Source organism: Arachis ipaensis, chromosome B10 (assembly GCF_000816755.2).
Source record: "Arachis ipaensis cultivar K30076 chromosome B10, Araip1.1, whole genome shotgun sequence".
In the NCBI taxonomy this organism is placed as follows: Eukaryota; Viridiplantae; Streptophyta; class Magnoliopsida; order Fabales; family Fabaceae; genus Arachis; species Arachis ipaensis.
This window is the reverse complement of record NC_029794.2, coordinates 96,648,637-96,664,926: the sequence shown is the minus strand read 5'-3', so window position 1 is coordinate 96,664,926 and position 16,290 is coordinate 96,648,637. Positions and strand designations below refer to the sequence as shown.

At 36.0% G+C, this 16,290-nt stretch overlaps 1 protein-coding gene across 1 annotated transcript; it reads right to left on the bottom strand.

Annotated features, from left to right (window-relative positions):
* On the bottom strand, positions 646 to 1,237 carry LOC110267980. The gene is made up of 2 exons (XM_021113837.1): positions 812 to 1,237; positions 646 to 737 (listed from the first exon to the last, which is right to left on the bottom strand). Exons 1-2 carry the CDS (start codon positions 1,170 to 1,172, stop codon positions 724 to 726), a joined length of 375 nt encoding a protein of 124 aa, XP_020969496.1. The 5' UTR covers positions 1,173 to 1,237; the 3' UTR covers positions 646 to 723.

Sequence of the window (16,290 nt, the reverse complement as noted above, 5' to 3'; positions counted from 1 at the left end):
TCATATATAGATAAGTATGTATCTAATCAACAGCAATTTTTATAAAATCTCAAAATTGGCTGTGATAACCGTTAAATAAGAGAAAAAACTGAATCAAAAATTCCTCTAAGAGTGGACTCGGAACTCAGAGTAAAATGTACAGTGCATTAGGACAAGTTCAAAGCCATATCAAAGGATACATTAATCAAGAGGAACTCAAACAGAGAAAGATAGATGCAACAAGAATTTCAAACAAGCATATGCACTTAAGATCAAACAAGAATACCTATGAATAGAGGAATAGAGTGGAACATCAAACTACTTTTCAAGGGGATTAGCAAACAAGAACTCCAAGTTAGGATATGAAAGAACAAGTCGACTCGAACAGAATTCAAGACTCACAACTGAATAGCCTCGAGAAATAGTTTCTAACGTTCCTCGTAATTCGCTTTACTCAAAACTCGTATATCATCTATGATAACCCATCAGTGCTTTCATATACATATTTCACTAGTATTAAGCCGGCCAAACTTAATATCAGGAATTATGCAACGCAAGACTAACAGCGTTAATCAATAGATCGTCATGTGCATAAAGCTCTAATTCTCGTCTTTCGACAAGACCTATTACATGACATCAGATCGAAACGCTTACCGAACCGAAGGAACGGCTGAACCGAAACAACGGCGGTCTCCGAACCGGTTCGGCGGCAGCCCCAGGAGCCATCCTAGGCGGCAACGGTGATCAGACTCCGGCGACTGAAATCAATATACAGTGATTGTAACGTTTCCGGAAACTCAAGAGAAACGAAACCCAATACTTAAAATCTTACCGGCAGGATTCTCCGGTGACGGCAGAAACAGCCAGAGGCTTCGGCGGCGGTCCCAGAAGTCACGGAACCACTCCCGGCGGCCAGAGTCATAGAGATGCAGCTCCCTTCTCCGGCAGCGACACCTGCGGCGGCATGAATCCCTTTTTGACGGTGGCAGCTCCGGCGAAGGCAGCGCCGACGACACAAACGGCGGCTGGACGCGGTGGTTGGACTCCCAACCCAGCCTCAGATCTCTCTCGCCTGTTCTGCTCCCGAACTCTCTTCTTCTGGCTCTGCCATACATGACAGCGGCTGACCCTGTGGCGAGGACGACGGCGGCTTCCAGACACGGCGTCTTCTCCCTTCCGGCCATGGCTCGCATCTCCTCCCTCTCCAGATCGCGATTCGAACGGCGACGACAAGGAGGATTCGACGGCAAAAGGCTGGCGAAGTCGGCGGCACTGTGTCTCCCCCTCACCCGCGAGCTCGACGTTGGCTCCAAGGTGGACTAGCGGCGGCACGGGCAACAGCGCGGCGTATAGGTGACAGCGACGCGGTGAGTTCCCCTTCTCCTCTCAGTGACACGGCGCGACCCATGGCTCCGTGGACGGGACGACCCTGGCGGCGCGGATCGGTAGCAGCGGCAGCAACGTGGCCTCCTTCCCTCTTTCTTTTCCGGTCTCCTCTACTCCCCCTCAGATCTCTATTTCTCTTTGTTTCTTTCTTTCTTGGAGAATAACGGAAACTGCCTGTGTTGTTGTTGTTGTTGCTGCGCAGCAAAGGTAGTGAGGAAAGGTGTTGGGCTACGCAGCGTGGAGGAAGGATGGAAGGGAATGGGTTTAGCAAAATTAGGGTTAGGGGCATTATAGTAATTTCACTCAAAAATAGGGATAATATAGTAATTGAAACCCCAATTAAATCCAACACTAATTGTATATAAAAAAAATACTATTTGCTCCTCATTTTTACAAATTATTTTCAATAAAATGTCCCAACCAAATAATTAGAAATAATATACTTAATTTCTTCATTTTCCAAAATAGCAGTAATAATATTTAAAGTATTATTTATCTAATCCAAATCATATAAAATCCTTATTATTTCATAACTATCAACCTTATACTTTAAATATAGAAAATAATCCAATAATTATGAAATTGGATAATAATCATAACTCGTCTCAAATTCGATAAATCAAAACTTGCCTTAATTATCTTTAATAAAACAGTTTCTGAAATTAAGGCTATAAATAACCATAGGATTGAGACTTGATCATAATAAGACTTTTCAAAGGTTCTGGATCTTACATACAACATGAGAATCCAAAGCATTTTACCATTGGAAAATGAGGTGAATCTATTGTTAAGTGAATGCAAAGTAAAGAAATGACCTCCGATATTAACTTTGGATGTTTTTACTATATTATTGTTATTACTAAGAAATTAAATGTTGAATCAATTCGTTATTATAATTTTATCATAACAGAGAAGTATCTCATTGTCATTTGACTACCAATTTTGTGTTTCAATATTCCTTTTAATTCATATTATTTGCTGGCTTTACTTTTTGGTTTTGAAATTAATTGAATAATATTTGTCCCTCAATTGTTCTTTAAAGTTATTTTTTTTTGTTATTTTTTTTTTCAACTTGCTTTATGTCTAGATTATGTTGTAGATTGTTTACTTAGTCAATGTCTTACTTTTTGCTTGAAATGGTATTGCTATTCAAATTTAGCTTCCGTTATTGCTTTTGGTTTGTTTTCAAGATGATATAATTAATAATTTGTTTCATTTTGCTGATATTCATTGTTTTGTTTTTTAATTTATTTTACTTTGTTTTAAAAATATAATTGAAGCTGAAATTTTAAAAAATAGAAGAGGAGCAAGGAGGAGTAGGTGCCGCCAGCGAAGAGTTCCTCCAGCGACATCGTAGAGAAGAAAGGGTTAACCGAGAGTGAGAGAGAAAGACAGAACAAAGAAGTAAAGAAGAAAAAATCACAACGGTGGAGAAAGGAAGCAAGACGGAAGAAGTAGAAGATGGTGGCGACAAACTGGCGTCCCCCGCAGAACGGCGTTGCGGTCGCTCCTTCGCCGGCGATGGGTGCTACGAATGCGATGAGCCAGTTCGGACCTTTGCAAGATTTGGTGAGAGAATTATTTATTTCAATTAAATTTGTTCTTTGTTCTTAAATTTGCTACAATGGTATAATTTTTACGATTTTGCAATTTTATTTTTATTTACAAGTATATTAGTCTGTAGGTTTTCAATTGCAAACCAGAAAGTATGAAAGTAATCTCATTTGTAAGATCAATATGTATCAATTTTGATGCGGTCCATTTCTGACGATATTGAAAAACAGCATCGTACAATTCAAAAAAGTGGCGTTATTTTTTTCAAGTGGTTGAATTTGTTATTTCATTTTAGTTTTACAAAAGTATTCAGCTTCTAAGATGAGTATAGTTATTTGAAATGTCACATATCTTGGCATATTTTTTTCCCTTCCTCTATTAATGCTAGAGATGTTAAATCCATATTTTCATGATATTCATATTTCTAATCAGGCATTTTTTATTCATATGAACTTTTGAACTTGATGTACATTCTGCACACTTAATTTTCTAACATTTTTATTCAAATATGCAACAGTATTGATTTCACTTAGTTGAATATAGCAATAACTCTTTATTCACTTGCTGGATGATAAATTTATTACAAGAAAAAAATTGGTTAAATGCTTGCAAATTAATAAAGTACAATTATAAAGTAAACCGCAACATCATTTGTGCTTTTCTGGTGTAAGCCTATGAAGATTACTTTTGCATTGATTTTGGGTTTAAATAATAGGCCCTTATTATTTTGTTATCTATTTTGGGTTCTTATAAGATATGATCTTGAATTATTTTAATATATTTTTCATACATGTTCTCTCTTCTTTAATAAAGTAAGGAGAAAGGGGATACATTTAAGATATTGGGTAACAAAAATTCTCACTCCTTAGATTTGATTTATTTAAGCTGATTTGTTTCATTTGAGTTCATAATGAAAGCGTACCATTTCATTGTACAATTTATTTATTTATTCATTTAATTTTTATAGAGTATAAATTCAGCTTAACGTTTATGATATTACATTATCATATTATATTACATTAACTTTTTTCTCATTTTCATCATGTTTTTAAAATGATTGCTTGGTATTTTAGGTATGAATTTAAAATATTATTATGTTTTTCAATTACCTTTTTTTTTGTTAACAGAATAATATCTATTCAACAAAATTTATGTATGCTTCCTGCACAAGAAGGACTAAGTAACCCATCATTATTGCTATTATTGGCCTTGAACCTTTACATTTGATTATTTGTTTAGATACATCATTTCTCCAGCTCCTTTACTATTAATTGCATGCCTTCTAAACTTAGTCTCATGTCTTTTTTCTCTTCTAAGAACAAGTTGGCTGTGTTAGACACATTGTACAAGATTATTTGTGAAGGGTCCATTATGCCCCCTATTATTAATTGCAAAAAGACATGGTGGAAATTTTGCTCTTTGGGGAATAAGAGCTTGCATTACAATGCTTAGGGGTATTCTTGAATTTTTTGGAAGATCTTTCCAAATTTCAAAGTTTAGTTCATTACAATGGTAAGCTAAATTCTATGTCCAATTCAGTTTTTGCTATCTAATTGTTGATTTGACATCTATCAATTTGGATTTTTTTTTTCCAAAAAAATAAACCACTAGGCTAGGACTAGCATCCATTAATTGAGTTTTATCTATCAAAATACTGAATGAGCAATTTCAACAATCCATATTCCATCTATCAATTTTAACCTTTCTTCTTGTGAAATATATAATTGTTCTAGAAGAATTGATATATTAAAAGAACAAGACCTTCTCTGATGAAGTAATCTTAGAATTAAAGTTTTTAAGTTATAACGAAATTGGAAAATTTTTTAAAAAACTAAAGAAATTAGAGTATAAAGAATTTTGTTTTACTAATTAATTGAATCTACTAATATTTTTTCTATTCAGCATCTCTATGTTTCATTTTAAAAAAAAGGATTTATTACTCTCAAGTCACATAATGTTTCACTACCAATAACTAAATATACATGTCTGTTGAGAAAATTCTGCACCTGTCTTTGTTATTAAGTATAATTTTTAAGGTTTCAATTGAAGAATATGTTAGACCCACATGTGTTTCTGATTCAAAATGATTGAATTTTGTTTATGTCTTAGTTCTTAGAACTCATGTTTAAGATCGAAATAATATCAAGAAAACATCAAAATAACAATAGAGGAATGTTCTCTTTGATTTAAGTTTGCAGAAGTGTGCTAATTAGTTTCTTTTGACAATAAAGCAAGAAATACAATGCACATGAAACTTACATCTTTCTGTCCTACTATATAAATGTTTTGGTTAGGTCTACTTAGTAATATGTTAATTTTTTTTAAAAGTGTGCTAATTTCAACCTGTTATTTTTTCTAATCACATAACTATTTCAAAATTATGGAAGAATAATTCGGGTGCATCAAAGCACTTTTGGAAATGTTGTGGTTATTACGGTTGTTATTGTTTTAAAGAAAATTGTGGACAAAAATGAAAAAATTAAAGCTCTAGGCTGTCAAGTATAATGGTTCGGTGCATGTTTTCAACCTTGCATCCATTGGTCTTCATTTATTGCTTGTGTTTATTTATTTATTTTTTTTGGACTCCAGGATTTATGTAATATGTACTTAGAGGGAATTAACTATCCAAATGATATTGTTGGTGGCATTATAAAATCCCTGGCAAACATAGTGTATGTAATTATGGTATTTTTTTTTTGAAATTATTAGTTACAAAATAGTAGTATTTATATGCATATGTAAGTAAAATTGAAATATTTGTGCATCATGTGACCCACATCAAGGTTGAACAGTATTTGTAAATTCTTTCATAAAGGTTGTAACAGCCCAGACCACCCGCTAGCACGATATTGTTCGCTTTGGCACACAAGGCCTCATGGTTTTGCCTTTGACGATAGGGATAATAGCCGAAACCCCCCACACTCACTCGTCAAAACGCATCATGCTAGGGAGAGGTATCCACACCCTTATAAGGCATGCTTTGTTCCCCTCCCCAACCGATGTGGGACCTTACAATCCACCCCCTAAGGGAGCCTAGCGCCCTCGCTGGCACATCGATCCGGGTTTCGGCTCTGATACCATCTGTAATAGCCCAGACTACCCGCTAGCACGATATTGTCCGCTTTGGCACACAAGGCCTCACGGTTTTGCCTTTGACGATAAAGATGATAGCCGAAACCCCCACACTCACTCGTCAAAACGCGTCATGCTAGGGAGAAGTATCCACACCCTTATAAGGCATGTTTCGTTTCCCTCCCCAACCGATGTGGGACCTTACAAAGGTTATTTTCTTTTTTTATCTACACCCTTCAATAAACATGCTCTTATTAATACCTATTTACTATTGCATAATTTTGACATACGCTTGAAATAATATGAATTAAAGTTGACCTTAATGCTTTCATTCATTTGTTTGCTAGCTATGTCCACTAGCTATATTTCTATGCTAGGGACCAAAAATTGAGAATTTTAAATATGTGTAAATTTGTAGAATTGCATCATATTGTGCAAGTTGTTAAAAAAAATAGTTTTATGATAGTAGTTTTATTTTTCGAGAAGATGTTTCTTATTTTAACTTTTAAGTACAAATCGAATAGAAATTTAATTATTCAAAAATAATTCTTTCCTTCCAAATTGGTATTTGTATTTATTTAATATTCTATTCTCTAATTGCTTTGCAGAGAGGTCAATGACTTTAACTTTATGTAACAGTTCATATGTAAAAGTATTTTAAGATAGGCAACACATGTTGAAATAAATGTGATTTTATAAAATCAATTATGATTAAAAAAATTGTCATATAATTTGTGTTGGAATATTTTTTATAGGACATTAAAAAATAAATACTTTTAAATAATGTTAATTAAAATTATATTGAAGTGTAACTTATTAATAGGATATAATTTACATATTTTTTGTATTACCTTTTGATACCTATGATTTATTTTGCTCTCTATAAACATAGAATAAAATAGTCTTATACACTATACAATAAATTTTTATATACAAAGACTTTTTCAAATTAAAAATAATAACTATTAGTATCAAAGAATAGATATCAATAAATTTTATAATAATGAAATAATATTTGGCCCGGGCGTAGCCCGGATTTTACACTAGTTATATTTAGACATATAAAAATCACCAAATATGAGCAGAGACAACAAATAACCCTTAAGCAAAACCCATCACAGCATTTTCCTACATATTTCAAGCACCAACAGACATAGACCAAGAAGAATAGAAATATATAGCATAAACACAAACACCAATAAACCACAACGAATAAATAGAAAGATAACATATTCAAAAAACAAAAAAAGAAAAGGATGATTAAATTCAAAGTACAATATAAATTTGTCGACTGAAAAAAAATGACAAGGGAAAAAAGGGAAAAAAAGGAAAGAAAATGAAGGCCACCTAAAGATCACGCGACTGAAGAGCATAAAAGAGATGCTTGGCCAAAGAAGTTAGACGAAGACTCAAAGAAGATAAAATCTTCGGACGTAGAAGAACTAGATCAATTACAACAATTCGGCAGCCACAACCACACACCACTAGTAAAACCATGACAGATTAGACAACCGATAACCAGATGATTGAATAGCATAAAATAAATGCCTAGCCCAAGTAGCAAGACGAAATATCAAGAGAAGATGCAGTTGATGCGCGGGAATTTGCCTCTCAACAAATTTCCTTCCGGCAAGTGCACCAGATTGTCGTCGAGTAAAAACTCACAAAAGAGTGAGGTCGAATCCCACAGGGATTGGTAGATCGATCAATTATAATTGGTGAATTGTTCTAGTTGAGCGAAATCAAAAATTGAATTGAGATTTGCAGAAAGTAAAATTGGCGGGAAACTTAGATTGCAGGAAATTAAAGGAACAGAGAATTAAATTACAAGGAATTAAAGTGCAGAAGCTTAAATTATAAGAAATTAAATGGGAAGGGGGATTAGCATAAAATTAAAGAGCAGAAAGTAAATAGAATGGGTAGATTAGAAATGGGAAATCATTGGGTTCAGGAGATGTATAATTCTCCAGATCAAATTCTTTTTCTTCTCTTCTGCAATCAATGCATTCATTGATCTCCTTGACAATCTTAGGTGATCCCAATTCCTTGGTAATCTAATCTCTCTAAGCATGAACAATTGCCCAATTCCTTGATTTAAGTGCTCATGGAAAGAGATGAAGTTTGGGCACTGATTATACCACACAAATTCATAGATCAAGTGTTGGTAGGATTACATGTCACTATATCCATCCAAACCCCAATCTAATCCAATCTGAGAAAGCAATTCTAGCATGATCTCCTCATTCCTCTTCCAAGGTTCCGAGGAGATCCAATTTTGAATAGCTTCTTTCCCAAGACAACTATCCAATTTGATGAAGACCGAAAGCTTTCTAGTAAAATCAAGAGAAAAGAAAGAAGAAGATGAATGAAAACTATTATTGATCCATTGAATTACACAGAGCTCCTTAACCCAATGAAAGGGGTTTAGTTGTTCATAGCTCTAAAAATAGAAATTGGAATTGAAAGATACATTCTGAAAATTAACAAATAGAGAATGCAAAATTACAATAGAATGTAAAAGTGCCTAGCAAAGTAAAAAGTCAAAAAAAAGGTCCTCCTAACTTAAATTCTAAGCTATTTATACACTTTTTCCATTGATTTTCAAGCTCTGAATTGGGCTTTTGGTCTTGATGGAATTGGGTTGAAAATGGCTCCAATTGGTTTCCCTTTGTGTTGAGAAGAGATCTGTGTGAATTTTGAATTCTGATGCTTCACGTTTGAGGGCCAACGTTGACTCAAACGCCTTTCAGAAGAAAACCAGAGAAAACCATATATTTTGCTGTCACTGGCGTTTGACTCAACGTTAGAGGGCCAACGTTCCGCTATTCACGCGTACGCGTGCCTTGCGCGTCTGCGCAAAATGGTCAAAAATGCTCATCCACACGTACACGTGCTTCACGCGTGCGCGTGGATGCAGAGATTTCATTTTACAGCTTCAGAGGACGTTGGCCTCAGCGTCGGACCTCCAACTTTCCCTCCAACGTTGGCATTTTCATGCGTGCGCGTACTCCACGCTTACGCGTGCATTGCCTTTTTTTCCATCCACGTGTACGCGTCGATTCAAAATTCTCAACTCCAAATTCTGGGCTTGGCATCGCAGACGTTGGAGGCAGTGTTTGAGGCAACGTTGGACCTCCAACGTTCGATTTTAACGCGTACGCGTGACCCACGTGTACGCGTGGATGGTCAATTTTTTGCCATTCCATGCGTGCGCGTGACGCACGCTTGCGTGTGATATTGAATTTTTGCTTCACACGTACGCGTCATAGACGCGTACGCGTCACCCAAAAATCATTTAGCTCCAGAATTGAAGTTTTTATCACCACGTTGGGGGTAACGTTGGATGTCCAACGCTACCTCAAATGTGAGCATCAGCAGTGTTTACAGAGAAGTGCTCTGTTTCTCTTCCAACGTTTGAGGCAACGTTGGTAGTCCAACTTGGCCACCAACGTTGCTTCTTCTCCATCTTTTCCATGCTCATTCTTCAACCTTCCTCCATGCTTTCTTTCACCTATCATCAACCAATTCATGCATCAAAGCCTTGCTAAAGTCATGAGAATTCTAATCATTCTTAGCACACAAGTAATTATAGCATAATTCTCATGAAATTACATTAAATTAATCATAATTGGATGAATCTAGGTATGCATGAATTTCTACCCAGATGGCTTACTTATAACTCAAGAAAGGGCATAAAATCTATTAAAAACAAAGAAAAAAGGCTAGTGAAACTAGCCTAAGATGCCCTGGCATCACAACACCAAACTTAAATCTTACTTGTCCCTAAGCAAGTACTGAAATATTAAGAAGAAAGAATGAAACAGAAGGGGATGTTCATATCAGCAAGTCATTATTATTAGTCAATGGGGTTTTATGCAGAAAATACAACAGCTCACTTCTTATTGATCCTTAGGCATAGAATGCCTCCTTCAAGCATCAATTATCATACTGATATGACCTCTTATTATTCATTCATCCTTGGTAGTTGCTTTTCTTCATTTTCTTTTCCTGTAAACTTATTTTTTTACTTATAACTTAGTGTCATGTGTAGCAGTAGCTTCTTTAGCTCATTTGTACTCAACACATGTCCACTACAGACACTTGACTCACAATTCTTCTTAAGACATTGATGCCCAACACCTCTTTGGGTGATTAAATGCCTTGTAACTAGGTTGCTCTTGATAATGGACTTTCGGTTGATAATCCCGGGTTAGTTAACCCAAGTTACCAAGTGTTAAAGCACTCCATAGAACCTAATCATCTAAGCAGATCCTAGTACAAAGACACCACAGGCATATGTCTTAAGGTCCAAGCTATTGGAGTCTAGCCTTATTCTTTGCTTTCTTCTGTTTTTGTTGCTGTAACACCCCGATTACCCTAAGCCTTACCTGTAGCCGTAAAGCAAAGGTTAATCAGAAGTTACGACAGTCCTAAGGCTTATACACACACACACACACACACGCACACACACACACACACACACACACACACACACACACACACACACACACACACACACACACACATATATATATAGAAGAAAATAATATAATCTAGAAGCCTGATGAAGGAGTAAGCTCAAAAATAGAATTTCAAAAGTGCGAAACGTTCACACGAAGCTAACGCACAAGATACAAGATATAGGTACAAGAGAATAGAACAAATGTATAAATATAGTAATATAAGCATAGGGAACTAGCCGCAGCTTGCGGAGTTTAAGCCGACTAGTTACAAATATAAAGATACAGAGGTTTAGAATTTAAAATAGCTTATACACCTATCTCTCAAATAAGCCTCTAAGGCCATAAAGATAAATATACAAAAGGTGAGAGAATACTATGACAAAAGTAAAACAGAAATAAACATGGAACGAACCATACTCTGCTCTGTTACCATATCAGCAATCTCACCGAAATAGATTACAACTTGCATCTGAAAAACAACAACAAAGTATGCAATGAGAACCGGAGGTTCTCAGTATGGTAACAGTGCCCAATGATGTAAGATATAAGGCTCTGGGACGCCGAAGGCAATCCTAGAACTTCACATCACATACGGATATTCAAGCTTAGGACAATAATAAATAAATATATACAAAACTTAACCATAAACCATAAGCAGGGTTATCTAACTTAGGGGATTTCTAACTAATACTAATCACACCGTTGTATCCCACAGCCCTCGCCAACCTAACCTCCGTGCGATCCCATCGCCACCGCCTACCTAACCTCCTCAGCACCAGACAATCACAATTTATACAAACAAGTAAAACACCAATAATATTCATATACAACAAGTAGTTCAAGAAGCAGATAGGCATGTTATACAATTAGGAAAACTCAAGTAAACAAAGCAAGCAAGCATATAGAAGATGCACATGATGAATGTCTGCCCTATTGGCTGTGATATCACATTGTCGATTATTGTGCCAAACTCGATAGCAAATCCGGTCGACAACTCCCGGATTAGTCTCTCTATTGTGCATAAGGAGGAAAATTCCGAGGGAGAGTGCCCTACCACCTTCTCCTTTCAGAGGGAAATATTCCGAGGGAGAGTGCCCTACCACCTTCCTCTGGTTGTCGTATGATTCCGTGGGTTAGTGCCCTACTACCTTGCAATCAGAGAGAAGTCGTATTTTCAGGAGGAATAGTTTTGAGGGATGAGTGCCCTACCACCTTCTCCTTTCAGAGGGAAATATTCCGAAGGAGAGTGCCCTACCACCTTCCTCTAGTTGCGAAAAGTATGAGTGAGAAGCCTAGCTTCAACTCTTACATCTGAACGTAGGTGGGATTCTGCCACAGCCCCTACGATGGAGAACAATGCATAGTATAATTACATATTCAATCTCAGAGGCCACTTCTCCTAACACACTCCCACTCATACTCATTCCATCAACTTAGCCATTCACCAATTTCACTACTCTTCCTTCTCTCTAAACCAAACTCAACATCAATACATCAGAAACCTAAACCTCTGTTCTCTAACTTTTCAAAATAATATCAACTAAAACCCTTAGCTATTCTCCCATATTCCCATACTCAAAATTAAGCCCAAATAGTTGAAAACAAAGTTTAAAATTATGAAACAGGGCGTGTGCGTCTACACAGAGGTGTGCGTGCGCACGCCCAGGAAGATTTTGAAAGTGTGCGTACGCATAGGGGGGTATCTACGCACAGGTACTAAAATATACAAGCCTGTTCACTCGCACAAGCTGTGCGAGCGCCCCCAACAGACGACCCTTCCCGACTTGTGTGTGCGCACAGGGCTGTGCGTCCGCACAGGTCGTAATTCTTCATTGATGTGCGCGTGCACAACCTATGCTAGCGCTGCCACCAGAGCCCTTTTTCTTGCCTGTGCGTACACACAGGTCTGTGCGTCCGCACAGAATAATATTTTTGCAGGGTTGTGTGTGCGCACAAGGCTGTGCGTGCGTACATATCAGAAAATCCTGAAATTCTACAACTTTGCCGAATTTCAGATTTTTAACACCAACTTTGAATGATCATAACTTCCTTTACAAAATTCCAAATTTTTCAAACTTTATATCAAATCGAAGGGTTTTCAATAATCTTCAAATGTAATCCAAATTCAACAAATTTTGAAAACCAAGGAAAAAGTTATAATCATACTAAGTTCACCAAAAATCCATTTTTACCAAAGGCCTCAAAACTCCAATCTTTCCAAAACTCACAATTCAAAACCAAGCCAACCACAACCCAAACATTACCAAAACAACATAAAAGCCCATACCATTTATTTTCCAACTTAACCATCCAAAATTCCAATTACACTACTCAATACCATCAAATTTCTTAATCATCAACATCCAACATCATCATAAATAATCTTTAACCAATAAACAAGCATCAACCACCACTTCAAATCCTCATCACTTAATCTCAATATTATCAATCATATCCACATTCATATTACCACGCTCAACCTACACACTCTCCAACATCAACCAATATCAAAATATATAATTAACACCAACAACATCAATATTTATCATCAATTATCAACATACATCCTCACACATCAAATTATCAATATCCTTTATTCCAAACCACCACAACATTCAATCCTATCTTAGGGTCAACTAGTCTAAGTGTCCAGAAACATTACATATTACATAAAGAAAACCGAAACCACACCTTGGCCAATTCCCAAAATGTTCCAAACATCAAAACGAAGCCACCAAGCTTGCTCCAATGCCTCAACCAACACCAACAAACACCAAGGCTCACACTAACAACACATATATATATATATACCAACATCAAAATCTAATATACACAAAACAACTAAACACAAGGGTTTAGAGTTATCTTACCCAACGTGATTAGAGATAAAATCTAACATTTATCTGCTACTAGAGATCACCTAAATAAACAAAATCACAAAATCTACTCATAAACTATACTATAAAATGCACAGAATCTAGGGCTAGAAACTGGGACGTAAAGAGAGAGAGAGAGAGAGAGAGAGATCTTACCAGATTTTCTTAGATAGAAACATAGAGCTCGACAAGAGCTTCGCGTGGCCGCAAACGGCTCGTCAATCGGAGCTCCGGATCAAAAGTTATGGCTCTCAGAAGGTGGAGGTGAATAGTAACCAACCCTCACCTCTCCTCTCTTCTCAATCTACGCCCCTCTCTCTTTGTGAGGAGGAAAATGAGCTGAAAGATCATTAAAGGGGCTTATATATGTTGGACCTTAGGCCCGGTCCAAGCCGTTAGCGTTTTTGGTCCGTTTTGCTCACTTTGGGCCAAAACCTTTAAGATTAGTGACCGGTCTTTAATAATAAATTATTTTTCTCCTTTCAAAACAATAAATCAATCTTCAAAATATTATTTTCCAAAATATAAGGTACTAGATAAACTAGAGCCGGTACTGCCAACTTAAGCGCCTGTACGCATTTTCACAGAAACTTTTCGAAAGAAAATACATTTTCCAACTCAGAAAAATTCACTGAAATCAAATTTCACATTTATATTTTCAAATTAAAACTTCTAATTCAGTTATTCGGAAGTCAAATACTTGAAATCACGTTTTCTTTAAATAAAAACTTTTCAATTTTAGATCCCTTTTGACAAGATAAATTTGAAACCAAGTTCACAAATTGATAAAATCCTAGAACTCACTTTTCTTTTTAAACAATGTCCTTCAAACCAAGGATTTTCTAACGTAGTTTCAAAATGAATCATTTAAACTAAAAGTTTCAAACCAAATTTGAAAATCATTATAAACCATAAAACTTTTTCAATATGGTTCAATGCCATACCAGTTAGAAATCAAAAACCATAATTTAAAAACCGCAAAAGCAGCTGTGTGTACCTCCCCTTCCATAACCACAAACCACATTCTAATGAACTAAAGCTTCGCGTTACTGTGCCTAAAGATCGCACGTGACATTACAACTATTCTCGAGTTTATTCAGAAGGATAAAAGACTTTGAAACAAGAAGGACAAGCAACAAGGATAAGCTCCGCAAGAGTCTTGAAAGAACTGCTGAGTCTACAAGTAAACAAGGATGTACAATCGATGAAAAGTATTGGAAGAAATTCAGTTTAACAACTTCAAGGATGACTCCCGAATCAGAGATAACTGATAGGAACGCAAAAAGGATAAGCAAGGCAGTAGTTTGGAACTAATCAAGCTGAGTTAACAAGTATAAAATCATAGAAGAAGGTTATCTAAAGCTAGTGATGACACTCACAAGGTTTAAAATTTATGATTAAGTACACCTAATATATTTGAATATAAAGAATGAAAAACTGAAAGAAGATCACCTCATGTGCTAAAAGAAAGGTATGTAACTCGCATTTCACAAAAGGATGACAGAAATATACACCAAAACTGCAATGTGGTTAAAAGAAAACTAAATTGCATTTTATCTAAATAGTTTACAAGTAAAAGACAGAATAGGTGAGGTTTAGAAAATGAAAATCAAGTTGTTTTTAGAGTAAATATATTTCCATAAATCAGTGAAGAGACAGGCGAGGTATTGGAAACAATTAGTTTTAAACTGTAAAAGAAACTATCAAAGTTTATATAGAGAAGTGTATATCAAATCAAAAGCGATTTTGTTAAAATTTGAAGAATGGCTGTAATTATCGTCAAATAAGAGGAAACTAAATTACAATTTGTTTACAAAGGACTCGGAATAAGAGCTTAAAAAGATATAACGCATCAAAACATGTTCAAATATATATTAAAGAATACATGACTCAAGAGGAAGTGCCTAAACAAGGAAGATAAATACACCAAAGATTTTAAGCAGATATATGCAGTTAGGATCAAACAAGAATGCATATGAATAGAGGAATAAGGTTGGAGATACATCAAAACAATATATATTAAAGAATACATGACTCAAGAGGAAGTGCCTAAACAAGGAAGATAAATACACCAAAGATTTTAAGCAGATATCAGATATAACCATGTTCAAATATATATTAAAGAATACATGACTCAAGAGGAAGTGCCTAAACAAGGAAGATAAATACACCAAAGATTTTAAAGATTTTAATGCAGTTAGGATCAAACAAGAATACATATGAACAGAGGAATAAGGTTGGAGAAATCGAACTACTATCCAAAAGAAAAGACCACAAGAACTTCAGGATAGGGTAGGAAAGAACAAGTCACATGATTCTAATAGAATCCAAAGCACGTAACTGAGTAACCTCAAGAAATAGTTCCTAACGTTCCCAAAACCCACGAATCACGTTACCTATTACTCGTATCTTGTCTATGACAACCCATTACCAATAAAACAAACCAATAGTTTTTCAAACTCTTTTCAACAGTTTCAAACAAATTCTCAAAATCGATTTAAGCTTTAAAACCTTTTTAACAAGAATCCAAGCCATACCACGTAGAAGTTGAAAATCTTAAGTAAAAACCGCAAAAGCGTCAACCGTTACTTCTGTTGCGACAAGTGTTAAGCCGCACCCATCAGCCGATATACTGCAAACTCTACGAACAGGCTTTTCCGGAACATACTGAGCTCGTCGCGCATAGGCTAGGATATCCATCCTCACTACCTCTCCGTTAACGTGATCGACCTCGTCCGTGATTTGCCATTAGGGTTCCTTTCTTCACCAAACATTCAATATCAAGGTGATCAGTCTCAATACCAAGGGTCTAGTGCTTTAATTTTCCCAAAAAGGCACTCACAAACAAGCATGCTATGAATTATCAAGTAGATAACCGAAATAGCATGAAAGAAAAATGATCCAGAGTGTGCAACGAAGCACAATCGGTCTATCCCTCAGGCTCACGAGGACGAACCGCT